The sequence below is a fragment of the Scleropages formosus genome, chromosome 3 (assembly GCF_900964775.1).
Source record: "Scleropages formosus chromosome 3, fSclFor1.1, whole genome shotgun sequence".
Classification (NCBI taxonomy): Eukaryota; Metazoa; Chordata; class Actinopteri; order Osteoglossiformes; family Osteoglossidae; genus Scleropages; species Scleropages formosus.
In genome coordinates, this window is record NC_041808.1 from 30,762,146 (window position 1) to 30,785,045 (window position 22,900).

Below are 22,900 nucleotides of genomic sequence, written 5' to 3' on the forward strand. Positions count from 1 at the left end.
TGCGCCCTGTGTTGCCAGGTTAGGCTCCGGCCCACCGCGACTCTGCTTGGGATAAGCGGCTTCTGACAAGATGTGTATAAAACAGAGTACGTACTGCAAGACCAAGCACATGCAAACTGAAAGGTAGAAAAAAAGGACAGTTTTTGCATGGCTTAATTTAGAAGTACTTTTTATATGCGGAAACTCCAGACCTGAAGCATTTTCTCGCAATGTTCACATTACTCTGTAGCACAAGGCCATTAAAGTTACTTTCTCCCCTCTTTCTTAACAAATTCATCCCTAGGTGCACCCAGACCACTGGGACAAGGGTTCCTTTTGGTCTCTGTTAGTCTGCCCAAACAAAATAGCTTCTTCTCTCAGCTGATCCCCTCGTCCTTTTATTGGCCCTAACAAAAATCGCTGGTTCAACTGCGCTCCCCGTTGCCTGCTACCTCCCTTCTGCTCTATGAAGGGCTCTCAGCATCAGGAGGAAGACCGCACTTTGGGGTGGATTAGTTTCCCATAACACTGACCCAAATGTGCTGTCTGGTGACCATACAAACACCAGCGGTCCCAACAAGAAGTGCTGGCATGACACCAGCTGCCCCATAGACCCCCGTGGACTGAATGTGCCGACAAATGAATACCCAAAGGGCAGTCCAGGCGCCACTGTAACTCGGACACAGTCTAAGATATCGCAAAAAGACGTTTACCTAACGAACTTGTCACCACACTGGTAACAGTTGAAAGAATGTAACAGTAACAGTAACAGTCATTTTATGGCTGGTGCATCCGGACATCCTGAAGCCGCTATCCTCAGTGCGGGGATTTTGAAAAGTAGCTTTCAGGTGTACCTAAGCCAAGTCATCACTACCACTGCAGTAATCCAGTGGAAAAGCAGCTTCCTAGAAGTGCTCTTCTAGCTAACCTGAAGGTGGAATGTACTTCTACCTTGAATTAGAAACACAGTTGAGAGTTGAGTCTGCTTGTAATAAACTGTTACAAACCCCAGCCACACACAATGTCTACAACTGCTTGTCCCAAGCAGGGTCGGGGCAAACCTGAGCCTAAATTAAATGAAGAGACCTTCATTAACATTTGCGCATTTCGGGAAATGCTCTTCTCTAAAGTGATGTTCAACACACAGTACAGTGGTACCTTGAGTTGTGAATTTTTTGAGATACTATCATGTCCCGGTTTATTTATTATTAACTGTGTTTTCCTGGGGGGGGTGGCGGCGCAGCAGGCTTGGCTGGGGCTTCCTGTGTGGCAGGTCTGGGGTTCAAGTCTTGCTTGGGGTGCCTTGCGGCAGACTGGCGTTCTGTCCAGGGTGTGTGTCCACTCCCCCTTCAGCCCTGTATTGTCAGGTTAGGCTCTGGGTCACCAAAACCCTGCTTGGGACAAGCGATTGTAGACATTGTGTGTGTGTGTGTGTGGGGGGGTGATACAATGCTTGCATGAATTGTGACATAGTGGTTGCAGTGGGCTTGGCTGGGTCCCACTCTTTGGTGGGTCTGGGGTTCAAGTCCTGCTTAGGGTGCCTTCCGGCGGACTGGCGTCCCATCCTGGGTGTGTCCCCTCCCCCTCCAGCCTTGCACCCTGTGTTACAGGGATAACTCAGGCATTCATGGTACTGAATTCAAATGTACAATATCCAAAATAAGAAAAATGGACTGACCAGCAGTTCCTGGGTTACCGTATTTGGTAAATATGCTCTCGCTGTGGATTAGGCAGCAAAAGTGTTCATTGCCTGGTATTCTCTCAGGGAGTGTATTACCTTATTACCATACCTTAACATTAACAGTTCCACCTCCTCCATAGACATTTTAGGATTACAGCAACATGGTTTTCAAGTTGGGAGTGCGGTGGCGCAGTGGGTTGGACCGCAGTCCTGCTCTCCGGTGGGTCTGGGGTTCGAATCCCGCTTGGGGTGCCTTGTGACGGACTGGCGTCCCGTCCTGGGTGTGTCCCCTTCCCCCTCCGGCCTTATGCCCTGTGTTGCCGGGTAGGCTCCGGTTCCCCGTGACCCCGTGAGGGACAAGCGGTTCTGAAAATGTGTGTGTGTGTGTGTGTGTGTTTTCAAGTCCATGAGTCTATGTCCTGTCTGCATCCCATTTCTCGTCATTTCATATCTGAAGCTTCTCGCAGGTATTTGCAGACCAAATTGGTTCTAAAAAGTCAAATTAGACATCATCTATTCCTCTCCAATGTGAATTCATATCTGTTTATTTTAATGTGATGATGTATTGTTCCAGGAATTTCTTAAAAAAAATACACTGGACAAAATAATTTGTTGTCAGCTATCGGTATGGAAATAAACACATCCAAAAGTTGTGAATATTTCTGCACGCGGTAGACATGATGATTTTGATTCATTCGGACTTTATTTCATTGACGTGCTGTGCAGAATTTAACCTGCGTTTCTGAGAAATCTGTTTGATGTATGAAGTCACGGAAGCTGTGGTCGAATTCGAAGGTGGGGTTTCTGTACGCCATGAGCGAGAACTGATGCTAACAGGATACTGTAGATCTTACCCAAGACTAAACATGGTGCTGATGGGCGAAAGGACTTCTGCAATGACACACCGGATTGCGTCTTCTTTTCATAACGCACATTTTTAACATGTTTCTTGGATGGCAGTGGAAGCTGTACTGCTAAAACAGGCTGCTATTGCTGTTAAATGCAGTAAAACTTCTAAGTTCCCCCAAATTTTACTACAATGGACATACTCTCCATATATCATGGAAATGGCTGTTTTGTGACACTTTATGTGAATGCAAAAATGGCAGCAGACCACTGAGGTGTGAGTACTGAGTGTAAAAGAACCACACATCTGCCCATAGGCAAGAGGTGTAATAAGTCTCCACCACTACACGGGCACACAACAACACCTCCAGGCAGCTGAAACCCCGCTCTCTATGAAATAGCAATTTTACCCTAGCAGGTACACCATCTGAACTAGTTGATGGCTTAACCTCAAATAAAAGCTCAAACAAAAACCAACAATAATACAATACACCTGAGATTCAGAAGCACATTAAAATGCAGAACTAAACAAAAAGGAATAAAGAAAAAAATATTTCCTTAAAATAACCAGGATCAATAAAAGGCCATAGCCTGCAGTTGATGGTTTTTATCCAATATCAGGAGATTCCCTATCAACCACTTCTGTAATAACTATGAAATACACATACACACTTTCAGAACCGCTTGTCCCATATGGGGTCACGGGGAGCCGGAGCCTAACCCAGCAACACAGGACGTAAGGCCGGAGGGGGAGGGGACACACCCAGGACGGGACGCCAGTCCGTTGCAAGGCACCCCAAGCGGGACTCGAACCTCAGACCCACGGGAGAGCAGGACTGCGGTCCAACCCACTGCGCCACCGCACCCCCTAACTATGAAATAATTTAGATAAATCAAAGAACATGTGCACAGTATCATGGTGAATATATAGTCGCCTGAACTGTCATATGTTCTTGTGCGTCACATTTAACCTTGAAAGAAAGGGGAAGGATGAAGACTGCAGGCAAGCCCTGGACCAAGAGGTTCCAGCTGTGTACTTTGCACACTTGGCCTCACCGTGCAAAACAGTGTAAAAATACCGGATATTTTACGGTTATACCATGACCGTTTTGCACCAGTGCAACGGCAGTAATCTGTCACACAGCTGAAAAGAACAACTTGCAGCCTTGTACACTCTCACACCTCTTCACAGAATACACGGGAATGCTCAAGCCACAGGTACAAGTTGAATTTTCATTTATCTGTAACGTGCTGAGCTCGAACGCTAGTAACGTGGGTTGTTATTATTATTATTATTATTTTTATTATTATTATTGTTGTTGTTGTTGTTGTTGTTGTTGTTGTTGTATTATTATTATTATTATTATTATTATTATTATTATTATTATTATTATTATTATTGCTGTTGTTGTTGTGTCCCTTAAACTAAGGATATATACAAAACTGTACTCAACAAGAGATGAAGAGCTTTAGAAACAGACAAAATTATTACAGCACAGCATGTTTCTCTCATGCCACCATGTAGCTGAGTACTGAAATAGAGGCCTTCGGAAACACAAGTCTGATATGAAATACATAGAGCATCATGGCAGATGGTGTGATTTTCTATAGCTTCTAGTATATGAGGAAATATATGGATCCAAAACAGATCACTATCACTACATTTACATTACTTCATTTAGCAGACGCTTTTCTCCAATGAGTCGCTCGTCAAAACACCAGTGAAACACACTGTGTATATCTGTCTGTCACTAACACAGACACACACAATGGGTGATTTTAGAGTCACCGCTCCACCTGAACAGCATGTCTTTGAACTGTGGGAGGAAACCAGGGCACCCAGAGGAAACCTATGCAGACAAGGGGAGAACATGCAAACTCCACAGAGACTGAGCAGGGATCGAACCCACATCCTCTCGCACCACGCAGGTGCTGTGAGACAGCAACACTACTAGCTATGCCATAATGCCGCCATATTATTATTTTAATAGTAATAATAGTAATAATAATAATAATTTTTTTTTCAGTAGAAGTAAAGAATTCTTCATGAACGAGTCTCAGCTGGATCAGCCTCACGTATTTATGCAGTTTTTTTTACCATGAAACTTTTATTTTACAACGTTGACTATTTTCATTGGTTCAAAAAGATTCTAGAAAAAGACTGAATATTACCGTTACCTTTGTACTAAATGAATTAGTACATCTAACGATATTGTGGAGGGTATGCTGATCATTTTTGACCTTGTCAAACTGCTTCGTAACAGAAAGGTCCCACTTTTGGCCTGTTTCCACACACGTAAGCTGTAAAAATCAGGCCTGTTCAATTCCCCAGGAGCACTGAAAGTGTAAAAGGGACATCCAACAGCTATTTTTTTATGCATTGATTTATTTTTTATTTTTATCCAGAGAAAAGACGACTTGAGTACAAGTTGTTCCTCCGGTTACCTGTCGGCCTTGCGACAGTGAGAGAACATACGGTATATGAGGAGGATGGTTTCATTACAGTTGTGCTTCTGTTTACATGTGGATCTCACAAGGTGTGAGATACATGGAAGCATTACTGACAGCAAGGTAAATGAACATCACACCAGACTTGATAAACAAGTATGGTAATTCATGTCAGCTACCACACATGACTAACTATACATAATATTCTATAAAAATGTTATAATAAAAGGAAAAAAATGCATTTTTGCCATGAGATAAATCTAAAAGTAATTTTACAATGAAAAGGATTCAATTTGATTCTGATTTAAAGGCTCCTCCATAGTACAGTGATTTGTCCAGACCTATAATTACAATATTCAGTGAACTATGTCTGCACGTAACTTTTCGCTGTGACTAAATTCTTGGGCGAGCCCATTTTTCTCGACACAGGCAAGCAGTGAGGCAAATAGCTTTTTCTTCTTTCACTTCTTCCATTTGCACCTGTGACCATCACCAGTTACAGCAGCAGAAGCATATAAATCCAGACCAGAGGAAGAGAGCCAATAATGACACTGTTTTTATTATCACTGAGGACAAAATATATGCTCAACACTGTTAGACCTATACTCCCAAGAAGGCTATAAAGGAGTCACGGGATGTAGATTTTTAACCCGAATTTTGGAAGTTCAAAAGCAGAAGGTGTGACTGAGGTTGGCGCCCAAGTGTGAGACAATAATAAATAAATTGTGCGATTCGTTTTGGAATAAAAGCATCCGCTAAATAAATAAATAAATAAATAAATGTAAATAAATGTAAATGTGTTTGCTTAGGGAATGAATACATTTACCAAACGTCACTAAACTCTTAGAGGTATCTCAAAACGTAACAGTCGAAAAATTGCCTGGATGGTTTCTCTTACAAACATGTCTGTCCGGAAAACGTGCTGGATCTCCTTGAGCCGGGGTCAGCAACACATTTGCCAATCGCCACATGTGGCCAAATGGCTACAAAAATGTGCCAAACCAGACAACGATAAGAAACGAAAAATGCTTCCCGCTACAGCACTGTACTCAGTGATGGTGATGTAAAACTGATATGAGACAAAAAGAAAGTAACAGTAAATTCGTGAGTGTAGAAGAGAGCAGGAAAATCTTATAGGCATCTCCAGTCTGAAAACTGAGAAGCTGTACAGCCATATAATCCAGACACAGGTCATTTCCAAATTCCTAATCGGGTTCTGTGAATTCCACACCGTTCTTCCGATCGTTGAAAATCCTTGTGTCTTTTGTTGCACGCAACTGTAAGAAAATTAGTGTTTTTCTATGCTGAAATTCTTAATAATATGACTGTCACATAGATTTTGTTTTTCTCCTGATGGAGTTCAGGAATTTAGGAGTTTCCATGCTTCATTTAGCGCATATGTGCCTCCAGAGGGTCCCTTTCACAGTAAGTTAGAAACACATTTACATTAATTTATTCAGCAGACACTTTTCACCAAAGCGATTTCCAGTGAACTCTACGTAGTGTTATCAGTCCACACACCTTATTCACCAAGGTGACTTACACTGCTAGATACACTACTTACACTGTGTCACTCATCCATACATCAGTGGAACATACTCTCTCTCTCTGTCACTCACACACTATGAGGGAACCTGAACAGCATATCTATGGACTGTGGGAGGAAACCAGAGCACCCAAAGGAAACCCACACAGACACGCGAAGAACATACAAACTCCACACAGACTGAGCAGGGACTGAGCCCCCGTCCTCTCACACTACCCAGGTGCTGTGAGACAGCAGCGCTACTCGCTGTGCCACTGTGTCACCCCATTTACATGTATCAGATGCTCTTCTCCTAAGTTACGTAAAGTGGTTGTTTTCTAGTAATTTGCTGACACCTTTATCCAAGCTGACAGCACTAGATATACTACACTAATCTCTCAATAATAATCCCTAAATTTATACCAGTTGTATATGCACACATAGTACACATACACAAATATTTGGGGTATGCAAATATTAGGGAGATTGTGCTTGCTTTAACACTCAGGGATCACAGCCCTCTTTATATTCATGATCTAATACATTTCCTCTGTGATATTCTTTGCAAACAACCATCTGAAGAATATATAATACATTTCTTCTATACCTTTGATAAAAATATCCTGAAAGAAATTTTCAGGGTACCATTTCAAGCATTACTGAATTCCCATTCAACTCACCTGAATTTGAACTGGTGCTAAATCTGTTGGAGAAACCCGTTTGAGTCCCGGTGTTCCAGGTTCCTATTACGAGTGAGACAATCTCGGCTCAACCAAAGACACCTCTTGGCCCATAAGCCAGCTGATGACAATGCTGCAGCCATATGCCAGCATTACCACACCCACTGGAAGAAAAAATGTTTTGGAACATGCATTTCAAGCACACAGCCCTGGGTCTTGGCAGCTTGCAGGCAAGGATGCACAGGTCCAGGCAGGCCTTGGGTTAACATGTATAGCAGAGTTAGTGAAAGGTTTATACCTCTACCAAAGTCCATATGTGGCAGCTAGTCCTATTTTTTTCATTATTATTATTATTATTATTATTATTATTATTATTATCAGTAAGTTATGGGTGTTGTGCTTTTGCTACACTGAAAATATTCATGGCCGTCCTGTTTTAACAAAAACGTTCGAACAAGGCTCATTTGTCAGCGTGCACGCATGTGAATTTACTCCGGGATGAAGACATATTGGCAAAAAGAGTTTCGAGAAAGATAATGAGAAAAAAAGCCACAGACTTCCACCATGTGACTTTTGGTGCAGCGCTCACTTCCTGCAGCATGCTCTGCTGCTCCCCTTACACACTCCGTGTCTGCTGGGTTATTTCTACATCCTCTTTCAGCGGCCGCTCGGGGCTCCGCTCACTTTTTCTTTCACACGTGAAAAAGTGCCTTAAAGATTAAGGAGACGACACCGAGCACTGCTGAAAGAAGAAGGGAGAAACCACAACGAAAAGGAACATAACCCTAGAGTTTAGAGTGTTTAAGGTGCGTCAAGTGCACATTCATGCTGTGTATCATCACTTTTCTCTGAAATTGAAACGTCACATTTTTTGGTTTGCTGTGGTTTTTTGGGTGGGAGGTGCTGGAGGCGGGCACTCTATGAGAATAGTTAAAAGCACTGGAGATGCGGTAAAAAGGGGTGTAGAGAGTTAACACACAAGGCTGGTAATTCGCATAGTTCGTCGACTTTTTTTTTTTTTCTTTCTTTCTTCGCACACATACAGTGAAGAAGTAAAGAAACATCAGACACTGCCTCACAGCTCCCGTGCTTTTTCGGTGCAGATTTTCATAGCTAAGTATATATTTATTTATCCCTTAGGAGTGCACTGACACAACGGTTTTTCATGAAAAGACCCATTTTTAGGATTTTTTTTTTCTTCAGTGAGTCAACGTGAATGTTGGTGTTGAAAATACAAGTAAGTTTTTGTTTCCTTACTAATTATTAATCATAGATGTCAAATATTTGTAGAACTTATAAGTGCACTTTTCATACCTTTATCGTTACTTTCAAAGTGGGCACAATATTACGTCATTTCAAAAATTTGCAAGAATAAGGAAGTCTGCTTTCTTACCCTGTACCTTTTCTAGCTGGAATGTAGTGAGTTATAACAGTACAATTAATTTTAGATATTATAGATTTACAGGCACAGAGAGATGTGTGTGTGAACTGTTCTTCACATTTTTATTCACATCTTTTCAAAAAAATGCATCCGACAGAACATGACATTGACACATCGCGTTGTGGCTTCAAAGATATGAAACACATTTTGATGTATATTTCATTATTTCGAAAGCTGCATTGCTTAGATTAGAGGGCCATCTTTCCTCCACTAGCACAACCACTGAAACCCAGTTTACCTTTTATCGGTCTTGACCTCACATGCACATGAAGAGATATCAATGCAATCAGTCACATTTAAGGATTTCTTATTCACATTCAAGGTTTCTTGAATTTAGATTTGCCTTAAAACAATGCACAAGAAGGATAACGAGGGATCGTGTCACTATTAACATGCACTGTTAAAAACAATGTGGGAATAACTTAGGTGTCACCAATAATAACATTCAGACAAGGTCATAATACATTACGAATGACTTTTGTCTTACAGTATCCCAGATGTGAATGAAGTAACTCTTGCAGAACTCATACATTTTGTATACCATATCCTACACAGAGTTGACCTGAAGAGGTTCTATGATACTTTGTGCATTTTCCAGTGTTCAGGCCTATTTCTGCATTCCTTTGGAGAATAAAACATTGAGAAAATGTTTAAACTCCGTACCTAGATCAAATTATTGCTTTCCAGAACGAAGCATTCAAATGTTAATAGTTCCAAAATACTATTAAATATTTATACTTTCCTGTTTTTTATAACAGAAAATCAAATATTCACATTAGTAGGTAATAAGTGAGGGAAAGGAAAAGGGTTAGGTATAAATTTGAGCAGATTACGAACAAACATCAGTTTAAACATTAAAACATAAAGAATTAAAATGTAACCCAGAGTAGTGGTTCACAGCCCCGACACTGGCACGCCAGTGTGCATTTCTTCTGACACCGATGGAAGATAAATTAATTGGGGAAGTGGTCCAGTCCAGCTCTCACAGAGGTCATAACGGATTTTCCCTCCATATGAATTTGAACACCCGAATGTAGGACACACTATACAACCCATCATCTGAAAAATTACCCAGATGAGGTGTATCGTACGCGTCGCAACCTTAATGCCTAAAGCAACGAGTGAAATGCACGACTTCGTTCAAGGTTCTTGGGAATATTGCTTGTTTGAGTAGAATACTGAAATGATACTTACCTTTGCCCTCATATTTTCATCTCTAGCAGTGTAGGGCCTTCGGTGTAACTGTACAGCAGGGGAACTGACAGCACCGTTAAAACCTACTGCAAACAGTGAATGCTGAGCCCTGAAGCGAGGAAAAGTTAGAGACCCTTCATTGTGCCTATTAGGTGCCTGTGCTCTGAGTGAGATGTAGGACACTTTGAGAAACTGATTTAGTGGTACGAGAGAACGTGGGTTCGATCCCTGCTCAGTCTGTGTGGAGTTTGTGTGTTTTCGGGGTGCTTTGATTTCCTCCTGCAGTGCAAAGACCTGCTGTTCAGGTTCACCTGGAGTGTGCGTGTGTGTGTGTGTTCTGCTGATGTATGGATGAGTGACCCAGTGTAAGTAGTGTATCTAGCAGTGTAAGTCACCTTGGGGAATAAGGTGTGTGGACTGATGACACTACATGTTCATTGGAAGTCGCTTTGGACAAAAGCATCTGCTAAATAAATGGAAATGTACTGCTGCTAATATAGAAGTGATGGCTCTGCTCCTTTCTGCTTCCGAGAGCCATGCTATGGTATCTCCACTTTTCCATATGCCTGCACATTATGATGGATGGAACTTGGGAGGCTACTGTACAAAGTCTCAGTGTGCAATTTGGCCTGGAAGAATAGCTTGATTTACACAAACAATTTTTTAACATTTATGAAGCTAAAAATATGCATTCACTAAGTATCAGAAGCAGTGCTGTGGAATCGGAAGAAATTATTGAGTCACTGGAGTCGGTAAAAATGTACCGACTCCGACTAAATGTACCGTATATGCCGGCGTATAAGTCGACCCCTAAAAATTAGAGGTGTAATACAGATTTAGGCCGATATTTGCCGGATAAGTCGACCCCCAAAATAACGTGCAACTTTTGGGCAGTGCTATGGGGTCGGAGTCGGAAGCAATTATTGGGTTAGTAGAGTTGGAGCCGAAGTCAAACGTTTTGTATACCGACTCCACAACCCTCATCAAAAGTGCATCGAAAATGAAAAAAGAGCAATCAGGCACTGCTGTAACTGGTTATTTGTAACAGGCAACCCGTACACAAACATCAGAGAGGAAATGTACAATTAAAAGTGAGCAGAAAACCGTACAGAAATATACTAATTGTATGTTTTTTGGGTAGGAATTATCCAGACTGACGTCAGATGACGTTACCATTAAGGGCACAGATTGGGAGCCTCGTGTTTTCTCCCTCGAGTCGGCAGGAAAAGTTTGGCCTGGTAGTACTTTCACACAATTGTGCCAATAAAAAAATCTGCAATCCAAATGCGTAAAACTTCAAGCGGTTTTGCACAAAGGCATCAGCTAAGCAGCGAAATAGTATTCTCTGCATGGAGAACAGCGGCAGTTCTTCTCAGAAACATCTCTTCAATCAGGCTTTTTTTGTTAAACAATCCAATCGATGTCTATAATGTTTTCTCAAGAGGGCAGCTGCACTGTTTTGAAGCTTTTTGAGAAATTTGGTTTGCATCGAGGGGGATGCGGTGGCACAGTGGGTTGGACCACGGTCCTGCTCTCCGGTGGGTCTGGGGTTTGAGTCCCCCTTGGGGTGCCTTGTGACGGACTGGCATCCCCTCCGGCCTTACGCCCTGTGTTGCCGGGTAGGCTCTGGTTCCCCGTGACCCCGTATGGGACAAGCAGTTCTGAAAGTGTGTGTGTGTGGTTTGCATCGTGTGATCTTTAGGCCTTCGTAAAAACCGTGTATTTCGTGTGCATTTGCAGTAAGTTCTTTCCGAAGCACGGATAGGAAAAGAAAGTGTAGCTTATGAACATTTTTGCCTGCAAAGAAAAAAGTGAGTGGACGTGTTAAGTGCAGCTAAAACCATGCCAGACAACTTGCACCCTGTACTTCTCTGATTCATTTCTCAAAAATACCTCATTCTTCCCTTTTCTTCCTCTCTGTATTATTGAAATAATTGTCGATTTGCTTCTTGCCATTCAGGGTTCGGTATTTTCAGCACGATTTCGAGTGTTCAGAATTTAAACCTGAACAAAACTCTGATCTCATCTCCATTTTCACACAGTATTTTAGCTGGATGATGTTACTTTATCAGATTATATGGTTTTTACCATTGAAAAATGTAAAACTAAGAAACAAGGGAATCTACCTCTAGTAGAAGAGAACTACTAAAGTAATACTTAGCAAAACTGTGTAATCACTTCTAAAGCTTGAGAGGGTGTGCAGAAGTTCCAGGACAAGTTCAAAACTGTCACTCCCAGGCTCCAAGGTCTACATTTCTTGAGATGCCCCACAGTGAAAGCAGTGCTGTGCACCTCCAGCATCCAGGAACCAGCTGCTCCCTGCTTCACCTTCCTCATCCCCCATCATTTTTAGTTCTGCATTGTCTTAAAAATGTCATTTTGTAATCTGAAGGGTCCTTGTTCAAATCCCATTCCCGCTGTAGTTCCTTAGAGCAAGATACTTGTGCTGAACAGATACAGAAATAATAACCTACTGTATTAATGGGCAAATTATGGTAAAGTTGTTTATTTAATACTACGAGGCACCCCAGGCAAAGGCATCAGCTAAATAAACCTCATTAATAGAAATGATAATATTGTTGAATTAATTTTAACTGCTTATCCTGATCAGGGTCAGGGCAGTCCAGAGCCTATCCTAGAATTACTGGGAAAAACCCTGTGGGGGGCACCTTGGACAGAACGCCAGTCCATTGCAGGGTATTAATATTAATAATAATGTAGCACCGGTGTCTCGCAGTTCCTGGGCTGTGAGATAAGCTTGGGTTTGAGCTCCCGTGGGGAGTATTCCAGCAATCCAGGACAATTGCTGCTGCAGACTGAACGCAGATATCCAACACTACTCCAGATGTATTTCAGATGCTGTTATGAATCTAAAGATTTTGTTCGTTCAGTTATTCAGGACTAATAAGAGCTTTTTTTCATTCAGAAATTAACTAAGTTTTCACTGTCCTTTAATGCACAGCTTTTTTTGCCACTTTAGTTGCACAAATGTTGCATGTCTTTTTTTTTTTTTTTTTAATACAAGATGCTTAAACCTGGAGCCATTTGGATTCCAAGCAGAAGTAATGCAACAAATATGTAATAATCACTCTGGAGAAGAGTGCCTGCTAAATGAATAAATGAATATGTAAAACATTATAACACATTACTTCAACCTATTTTTTTTTAAGTAATTAATAGAATGTAATATGTGACAATTTCAAAGTTATGCACATAACGCAATTTATTATTACCTATAGTTGGTTCGGGAATATCTAGGAGGTTTACTTCGTTTCATTTATGAAGGTGCTGAGAAGAGCATGAGGGCAAAAAGTTCACTTGTCAGCTGCTCACCACTTCCAACCTGTATTAAACTTTTAGTACCTACATGGTGTGATTTCTAACCCTACTTATTCTTTTTTTTTTTCTTTGAGCAAGCTCTACATTGCTATTTATTGTCTGTAAAGGTGACATAAATTCAGCTTTGCTGTGAGTTTATATCAGGGACATCAGTCTCAACTGTTAAGGATTGAATCTCCGGGTTTTAGAGCTTATCGACTTACATCGATACACCCAAAACTCCAGGTGAAGCAACTCGCCAGTTTATGGATTTGATTAAACTATTATCAGAACACAAAACTCCAAGGGCCTTGAAGTTCAGAATGGCCTGACTCACTGTTATTTAAATATTGACCTGACATCCCTGAAGGGGAATCTCTGTCATAAACGAATTAGCTTGACATTCGTGACCTTTTAATTTTCACATTTCGTTCAGCTCCCTGGTGATTTTTAACAGCCTTTTCCGGTCATCATTACTGACCTCCCTAAAATCATTCGGTTGTAACAATGTCTTCCCCCAGATTCATTTGCTCTATCTCCCTGTGCTCCCAAAGAAAAACTTTCCTTTATTTTAATATACTCGTATATTAATAACACTCGTGTGATGAATATCGGTGTCGCAAGGCACCCCAAGCGGGACTCAAACCCCAGACCCACTGGAGAGCAGGACCCCCGAGGACAGTTACAATCTACCTATTTTAATGGAGAAAAACCAGAATGTTTCTGCACTCGCAGGTCCGAGCATTTAGCAATGCTGTTTGGCCGGTGCCACCCTGTCTCATCCGTTTGCATGAGCAAAGAGAACCTCTTACAAGCCCACGTCCATAACCACCACGCCACGTGCCCGTCCCAAACTTCCATACTTCAGCCATCATATTTTCTGTGTTCTAAGATTCACCAAACAGTTGCTACCAGTTGTCAGCAGAGTCACCTATTGACCTCAGAAAAAAAACAGAATTGCTGATTTAAAGGATAATGCTTCACACCACAGCTACCTGTGCTACTTTGGGTTATCTTTAGATGGGCTTCGCTTTTAACTGAGAAAATAAACTTCTTTGCAGGATTTTTCTTCTATAAGATGATAACTAGTATGTATACCCTTCCTAGAAATAAACGCAACCAACATTATCATTCATAAAATATCACGGCTCATGCATGTGATAGGACTCCCTTTTCTTAAGAAAAATGAAAGAAAAACGATAAGATGCTGACAGCAGGAGGAAAGACGGAACCCTTGTCAGAGCTGGTGACTCGTTCTGAGGTGCAAATAACTAGAATAATGCTGAGAAATGGGAGGTAGAGAAGGCTGCCTGCATTCAGCCTCCCCTTGTAAATATTATTTTTTAAACTTGATACGCTTAACATTTCAAATATTATGCAGCTATATGAACATCCCCAGCTGGCTGACATTTATTCATTGATTTAGGAAAATATCCAGTGTTCAGTTTCTTACATACATAAGTGTGTCTAAACAGGGGTCTTCTGCAGCTCAAACAGCCGAGAAAGCGAAAAGGTTCGGTGATAGAAGCAGAAGCCATGCAAAAGGAACTGAAAACATGTCACGAGGACTCCCTGTACTGTAAACATTTCACCGCAGGTGCATGTTGTAGAGGAAAAGCAATCAGATTAAATCGGCTCTGCACATTTATAACATGGGAGGGACTTGAAAGGGCGTATTAAATTTCATAGTCCTGAGCGCTGTAATAAGTCGGCGGAGCCCTGCTGTTCAAATACAACCCAGAAACATAACGCATGAACCAGAGTTTTTAATCATTATTGGGTCAGGTGCAGAAAGTATGAGCATTTGCGTAAAAAAGCCCCTGTGTTTATCAAAAGAGAAGGCATGTAGCAGTCGCAAGGACTGATAAACATGCCAAGAAATGACCTTCAAATAGAATCCCTCCATAAATATTTACATTTTGGCCACATTTCATATCAGACCACTATTACACAACATAATCCTAAGTACTACAATAGTCACACTAACATCCAAGAACTCATCTACATTTTCCTGACACTTTTCTCCAAAGTAATTTACAATGTTAAGGTTATAATTATTTACCCCTTTATACAGCTCGAGCAATTTTAGGGTAAGTACTTTGGTTAGAGGGGGGCACAGTGTCACAGCAGGTTTGGCCAGGGCCTACTCACTGGTTGGTCTGGGGTTCAAGTCCTGCTTGGGATGCCCTGTGACAGACTGGCATCCTGTCCAGGGTGTATCCCCTCCCCCTCCAGCCCTGCACCCTGTGTTGCCACATTAGGCTCCAGCTCACTGTGACCCCACTAGGGACAAGCAGCTTCAGTGTGGGGGTGTGTGTCTCTGTATTTTATTCAGGGGTACTACAGCCAGAAGTTGAACCTGCAACCCTTGGGTCCAAAGGCAACAGCTCTAACTGTTACAGTACCAGCTGTACCCACCATCACCTCTTTTTCCACTCGGTATTCTGAATGAAAGGAAAAATGGTAGAAGTACTTTTCTGCAGAAACCACTTCCTTCCTTGACGGCTTGGCCCAAGGGCTACCTTCTCCTTGGGTTCTCCGCCTGAGGAGTCACGTTGATGAACAGGAACAAGGCCAGAGGAAGGAAGAGTCTAGCTCTTGCGAAGTGCCACAAACCCTATAGCATGCATGCTTAAAGCGATTATTCACAGCAATGCAATTAGTAAACAGTGCAGACAGGGAGACGAATGAAAACACCGAGAGGGGGAATGGCGTTTAATGACCATTTAATTCGAAAGGGCAAAAAGCTCTGTGCTGCAAACATATTATAAATACGGAGGAGTGTGGCTGGGAATGCCAATCCAGGATCACTGCTCTAGACTTCTGTCCCTAATGTGCACATCTTTGTCCCATAGGTTGGCTGATGTGGATGCTGGGGACCAGTGGAGCAGGAGAAGCACTGTCTTCAGCACTGTGACAGGAGGTGGGTGCATGGCTCATCCTGTAAGGTATGAGATGTGGGGGGAGGGACAGGTATTAACGTTGTTTACAGGGATAGAAGCCGTCAACTAATTATAACTGATGTTCTGAAATTATGCGCCAACTTAAAGAGTTGTAGGACAGCACGGTGGTGCTGCCACCTGACAGCCTCTGGGTGGTGCAAGAGAACGTGGGCTCAATCCCTGCTTGGTCTGTGTGGAGTCTGCATATTCTCTCCTGTGTCAGTATGGGTTTCCTCTGGGTGCTCTGGTTTCCTCCCACAGCCCAAAGACATGCAATTCCGGTGGACTGGTGACTAATTAGCCCCGTGTGTGTGTGTGTGGCTACCCTGCGATGTACTGGCATCCCCTTCAGAGCGTACCCCAATACCTACCTTCATCGTGCTTAGAAAGTGAGGGAGGGGGTAGGAATGAAAAGGTACTGAATGAGTGCAAGTTTCCTTATGACTTTTGAGAGGGTGATAAGGTCAGAACAAAGGAGAATGGATGTGATTGATGAACTATGTTCATGTGTATTCTCCATCGTCAGGTTTTGGCCACATCGGATATTTTTTTCAGTTGGAGATTTTAATGGGTGTCCAGGGCAAAAACAGTTGCTCAAAAGTTGAACCTATATCCCCAGCATCTGCCTTACTCAAGACACTCTCCATATCGATATCGACACAGTGTCCTCCCTGCTACGGACCTACCTCCTTTTCTCAAAAATGTGTGTCAGCATTTACGATTCTCCATTCCACAGATTTGCCGTTGGTCTTTCAGGCCACAACTGCAAAACATCCACCGTACTTCAGCGAACGTATAAAAATGGGCCGACACAACAGCCAGCCCGGTGCTGACAGTAAATTTAGACAAATAAACATGTCCTAGTGCAAAACCCAAGCGAGTTCTGCCACAAATGGAGAAAAAAGCACTCTGTGCAGTGATTTTATTATCAGACTGTGCTGCTCTACTCGCGGAATTCTGAGTGTGGTATTTACTCACATTTTATGCATATCCGAAATTGCCTTTTACAACCAAAATATATATCGCAAGGTCACAACAGAATTACAAAATCTATTATTGCTTTTTCTGAATTTACTTTTTAGTGTACTTACTGTGTGTCTGAAACAGGTCATTAAGACTTGTGTAAAAACAATGCAAGTTTTACATCATGATTTACATGTGAAAAGTAAAGACAAAGTTTTGTATAAATATTTTAAAATAAAATAAAAAAAAAAGATTTTATACAAAATGTAATGGTCATGGTCATTGAACACATACGTAACATGTTCAGCGGATTAGACATTTTCAGCATGGTCCGTGAACTGCCGATAGTGTTCAAGCCAAAGAAGTTTAAAAAAAAAAAAAAAAAAAAGGCTTCTTCCGCATACCCTTCTGTAACACGGTTCTATAAAACACACAGATCATTTACTACTTTTAACACACAAGCATTGACTGCTCTATGTTAAATGACAGTGACACTGACAAGGTCAAAAATTAACAAAGTAGTTGTCAAAGAACCAACCACTGGTTACAACTCAACGCCTCTAATGCTCCAGTAGTTCAACTGAAAAATAAATCATTTGTCAGCTCCTTGTTTACCTGTCCTTTACTCTGCTGTCCCACCCTCTCCAGTTTTTCCACACTGCAGCTTATTTCTTGCCTGACTTTTGCCTGGGTGCCATGGAAGCTGTTGGAAAGTATGATTTCAACGCGGCCGCTGAGGATGAGCTGAGCTTCCGAAAAGGGGACCTTCTCAAGGTGGGCATTTCATACTTGGTCTGTTGGTGGGTTTCATTCTCACGCCCCCCCTCTCTGTCTAAGCACGATGCAAGTAGCCGATTATACCACGCATCTCCGCATACATTTCTACTTCTGACTTCCTCAGATACTGAGCACCGAGGATGAGTGGTACAAAGCAGAGTTGCACGGCCACGAAGGCTACGTGCCCAAAAACTATGTAGAAAGACACGTACCCAGGTGAGATTCGTCACTATTCCACAGAAGAGAAAAACTATAATACACAGTAAAATATACCATGTGAGCTAAATGTGTGTCTGACAATGTCAGTGAGTGTATCTTAATAAGCTGTGGGCATATGTTTCTGTGTAGATGTGTGTGGTCCAAAATACACTCACACTATATGTTGCATGAGTACTCACACTATATGTTGCATGAGTGCTCATGAGCCAATCTCCACACAGCTGGTTTAAGGAGGATGCCAGCCGCAACTCAGCCGAGGAGATGCTCATGTCTCGCGAGATTGGAGCCTTCCTCATCCGCGGCAGTCAGAGCTCACCGGGAGATTTCTCCATCTCTGTAAGGTAGGTGCGAGACTTCCCGTATGAGCCTCCAAACGCTCTCATCGCCCAAGCCCACAGAGAAGGTGGATGGGGCTACACAGTGATCACCAGACAAGAGTCCACTTCTACTTCACTTCAAACTTCCGTGTCTAAAATTGATAAAGTGAATAAAGTGTGGGTTTTCAGTCGGCTAAGCCTCAAAACACACAGCCTGACTGGAATTAGCGTTATCGTGCAAACATGCAGCTGTATCACAAAGAGGAACATGTGGTCACAACTCACAGTGCTACGCAGGAAGCCCAGTGCAGTAGTCATCATCATGGCTGAGCAACTAGATGCTGTGCTGTAACACACTACTATTCATCACTTATTTCCCTATCTAGAAAATGCTTTTCTTTTGAAATAAGAAGATGCCATGCCCATGTCAATGTCAATGCCATCTGTTTGTTCAGCACTCCTCCTGGTGGCTGACACATGTACTACAAAAACCTGGTGCTCAGAAAGTACTGCATGTCAAAAGGTGTCGCAAACGTATCCAATGAATCCTAAGAACTCAGTAACTTGGACTTATGGAAAGGTATTTGGATAAAGCCCGGTAATAAACAGGATATTAAGCTGTAACGACCACAACTCAACTGAATGCCATGGCGTTGTAATGCTACTGTGACTTGAAGCACGAGAAAAAGGAGGCGAATGAGGTCAGAAGTAAAGCATATTTTATATGCTACATAGGCTGCTTGATTTCTGATCAACTGCGAAGAAATACTTTTTACCATCCAAACAATAATAATGAGGATCAGACAGTCAACTAGTCCTCCATCAACTGCCGTGCCAATAAAGACTGAAAGGTTACTTTACAGGTTTACTTTGAAAGAGAGAAATACAATGACTTCCTCTGTGCACCATCTTCCCCAGGCATGAGTCTGACGTGCAGCACTTCAAAGTGATGAAGGACAACAAGGGGCACTACTACCTTTGGGCAGAGAAGTTTACCTCCCTCAACAAACTGGTGGAGTACTACAAGACAACGTCCATCTCCAGACAGAGGACGATCTTCCTGACTGACGGCAGCAGGGCCGAGCGGGAACTGCCCATACCCCAACAGGTAGGCTGAAGTGGTCCCAAGCCCAGACCCATCTGGAGCCCCTCCATTCTACTACAAAGAACTCACCGAAAACTACTCGATCTTCTGTCCCACACCAGATCCTCCAAATGCAAAAACAGTGCTTGTGTTTCCAAGCCTTAGATTTATTGGAAAATGTATATGTGGAGGTAATACTTTGTCTGCCATGAAATATCACTTACAAAGCTCTACAGAACAGTTTCCCTTTTCTATAAAATGTTACATTTTCTGTTGTCAGTTTCACTGCTGTTAATTTCTTTAAGTGTGTGAACAAATTTTTGAAATGTGGTGCATTCATGGTCAACATAGGAGGGTACCAGCAGGTTTTCCATAAAAAAAAAAAACACATGAGGAAAAGAAAATACACACTGCTCCCTTTTGACTTCCTAAGCTGCAGTGCTGGACTGTATTATGTCATTTGTCCCTTGTTTTTCACAGGTAAAAAGGGGTAGTGTCCCAGAGAGTAGGAGTCCCCTTTCCAGTGGGTATGGAATGTCCAGCGCTGCACCACCTTCCAGGAACTTTGATCCACCCTCCTTCCATCAGGTACCACAGCCCTTCCTAATCAAACAGCCTTCAGAGGCAAATACCCCCAAAACCTGAATCACGAAGCTCATTCTGCATTTCCAGTGCATTCTTTGTGTAAATTATGCTTGTACCACTTGACAAAACTTCCGCTAAATATGAATAACACTCAGTTATAACAACTGTGACAAGAGCCATGCAAATCACCAATCACCTCTCTCAAAACCATCCTGCTCTCCCGTGCAATACTTCACAGGTCTCTTAAAATCATTTACGTGTTCTGCAGTGTTTATCAAAACTTTACCTCCCACTACAGGCCCATGTACTTTGAGTTTCCTCTCCTGTTGAGAGAGATTCAGACAGGATCCTTTTGAAAATATGCTGAGTAAACCAGAGAGCCATGCTACTATTTCCAAGTCTATAGCTCTGTCTCCGACCACCACTGCCAAAAAACGAAAGGTGTGATGAATCGATTTCTATCCCATCGACTACCTATAAACACAGAACAGACTGCACAAAATTAAAATGTCAAATATCAGTGAAATGGGAAATTCTAGAAAAGATCAGGTGCTAACACACTGCTTCAGAATTCTTTAAACATTGCTTGTGGTGGAAGAACCTCCTCCTCTCACTCAGAACTGCTGAATCTCTGTCCACATTTAAAAAGGGCCTTAAAATTCACCTCTTCCAGACTCACTTCACCCATCATCTCTTAAGTTCATGTAAGGTGTAAATGTTCATGCATTGTAACTTTAAGATTATCCCTGGATAAACCTTTACACAGCTACTCCTGTAATGTAACGTAAATGTTTATATACAATTTTTTAAAAATTACTAAGAAGGTGATCAAGAATCATGGATAGTTGGATAAAGTATTATACAGCTACTCGTGTGATGAACATTGGTTCATATGGTGGAAAGAAAACTAACTATACTTAATCACACCTCTGCATCTAAGTCTCTCTTCCTGCTAATTTAATGCACACATTGTATTTTCTATGAGATGTTTGCCGCTTTGGAGAAAAGGGTCTGCTAAATAAATAAATGTAAATGTGAAGCTAAAACACTACAGATTTCCACCAATTCAGAGTTTTATGAGTGGCACTTTATGTGAAGGCTGTAAATGTAATACTGTTGGTTTTCAACTGGATCTTGAAGTCCTGTTCTTTTTCCACCTTTACAATCAGCAAAAGCGGTCCGGTCTCGAGGAAAGAGCACACACCATCGGAGCAGTGGGAGTAGGTGTCTCGAAGGGCCCCATCTCTGTTCCCCGGAGAGTGTCCGAGACCATGCCACTCACACAGGTACCAGCCGCTCCCAGTAAAGGCCACGTCATGAACCCAATCCGCAGAATTTACCGGAGTGGGACAGATTTTCCACACATTCGTTTATGTTGTAAACACTTGTGAGCTTCAGCAGACGGTTGCCTGAAAAGTCATCCATTTGTGAGTGTGTCTGCATCTTTTCCTAACCTTAATCTGGAAACACGAAGGGAAACGTCCAAAGTGAACAGCAATCCTTAAAAAGTAGGCTTTGTGCGGGGAGTTTCCGAAAATATTAACTGCTTTTTCCAAACTTGGTTGGCTATTTCTTCTGGTGTTTCTTGGTTTCTTCAAAACTTCCTGGTCCTTTCGTGGGTTTTGGGGAGGGGTTAAGACTAGTTCAAAGTGTGTCACTAGTAGGTAAAGTAACATTTGCTCTTGATGCTTCTGTGTCTCAGCGCCCACTCAAGCAAGTGAGAGCCCTGTACGACTTTATGGCGGAGGAAGAGGACGAGCTGGGCTTCAACGCGGGGGACATCATCGATGTTCTCGACTGCTCTGACCCGTCGTGGTGGAAGGGGCGACTGCGAGGCAGAATAGGACTCTTCCCATCTAACTATATCATGCCCATGTGAGCGGAGCTTGAGGTCCTGCAGTAGAAGTGTCCCCGTGCCTTGGCTTTCCGGGACCACAGCTGTCCACGGTTCATGAAGACAGGGCTGGAACTTCAGAGCTACATGGCTTTGCCAGGAACACAAAAAGAGTAGAGACAACTTTACACAAAGTCCTTAACTACAAATGCTGTCGATTGGACAGGGGCAATATATGGTAAAACAGGGCCTATTGATCCCGAATTCCAGATAAATGCGTTTATGTGTCAGTAAGTTGGTTTGGTTGGTTGTTTCCACATCAATGTAATAATGTCAGTGAAGCATTTTAAATTGACTAGAAAGAATGTGCCCTGGTGTGTTTACACTGGGGGAAATTCTTTATCAGAGGCACAATAAAATTAACTGAGAACTTTAGTCGTGTAATAAATACGAGAAATGGGGTGGGGGCGGTTGACAGAGGCGGAAGGGCAGTGCGGAGCTGTGCTGTGTGACGGGTTTATGGAAATGGACGGGTGGAGAGACAAGGACACCAAAATGAACAAGTGTTCCAGCTTTTATGCTTTAAGGACGTACACTTTCGACCATGCTACTTTTACCACAGACAGAGACAGGAGCTAACTAGAGATGTTTTTCAATCAACCTATTAGTCTGATGGTAAAAAGTAAAGAAGCTTCTCCTGTTAAAAATATTTAAGAAAATGTTTTAAAAGTGACTGGAAAGGTTAATATTGTTCCTACTAATAACTGTAAACGTCACATCTGTGTTTTAATTATCCATGCAAGCCATATAAAAGTGTGAATTTATTATAAAACTGCTGAAAGGAGAAATGAGAAAGTGACTTCCCACCAAGCTCTGTACCGAATATAAACACCGAAAATAAATGCTGAATCCTGAAATAGATGTGCCACTGAGGTTGTTTTTGTGTGTTTCTTCTCGAGACCCTTTCCCTCTCACTTTTGTTTTGAAACCAGTGCCAAGGTGAAATTACAAAATGACATTAGAATTACCTCAGACCTGTGGTGTTGGGTTATTTAACCGTTTTCATA

At 42.2% G+C, this 22,900-nt stretch overlaps 1 protein-coding gene across 2 annotated transcripts; it reads left to right on the top strand.

The window, feature by feature from the left end:
- Positions 1-3,649: 3,649 nt before the first annotated feature.
- Positions 3,650-22,750, top strand: LOC108925948 (GRB2-related adapter protein-like). 2 transcript variants are annotated; one of them, XM_018738330.2, is made up of 9 exons: positions 3,650-3,724; positions 15,968-16,035; positions 17,666-17,791; positions 17,919-18,010; positions 18,235-18,354; positions 19,249-19,438; positions 19,895-20,002; positions 21,169-21,285; positions 21,702-22,750. In XM_018738330.2, exons 3-9 carry the CDS (start codon positions 17,714-17,716, stop codon positions 21,876-21,878), a joined length of 882 nt encoding a protein of 293 aa, XP_018593846.1. In that variant the 5' UTR covers positions 3,650-3,724; positions 15,968-16,035; positions 17,666-17,713; the 3' UTR covers positions 21,879-22,750. The 2 variants fall into 2 exon arrangements, with proteins under 2 accessions (XP_018593846.1, XP_018593845.1); XM_018738329.2 differs by lacking the exon at positions 3,650-3,724 and adding an exon at positions 8,135-8,396.
- Positions 22,751-22,900: the final 150 nt, after the last annotated feature.

Excerpts from the sequence above, each read along its gene's own strand:
- LOC108925948 (XM_018738330.2), top strand. The coding sequence starts at position 17,714 with ATGGAAGCTGTTGGAAAGTATGATTTCAACGCGGCCGCTGAGGATGAG. Across the intron at positions 18,355-19,248 it reads GATTTCTCCATCTCTGTAAG|GCATGAGTCTGACGTGCAGC; the intron begins GTAGGTGCGAGA and ends CATCTTCCCCAG. Across the intron at positions 19,439-19,894 it reads AACTGCCCATACCCCAACAG|GTAAAAAGGGGTAGTGTCCC; the intron begins GTAGGCTGAAGT and ends TGTTTTTCACAG.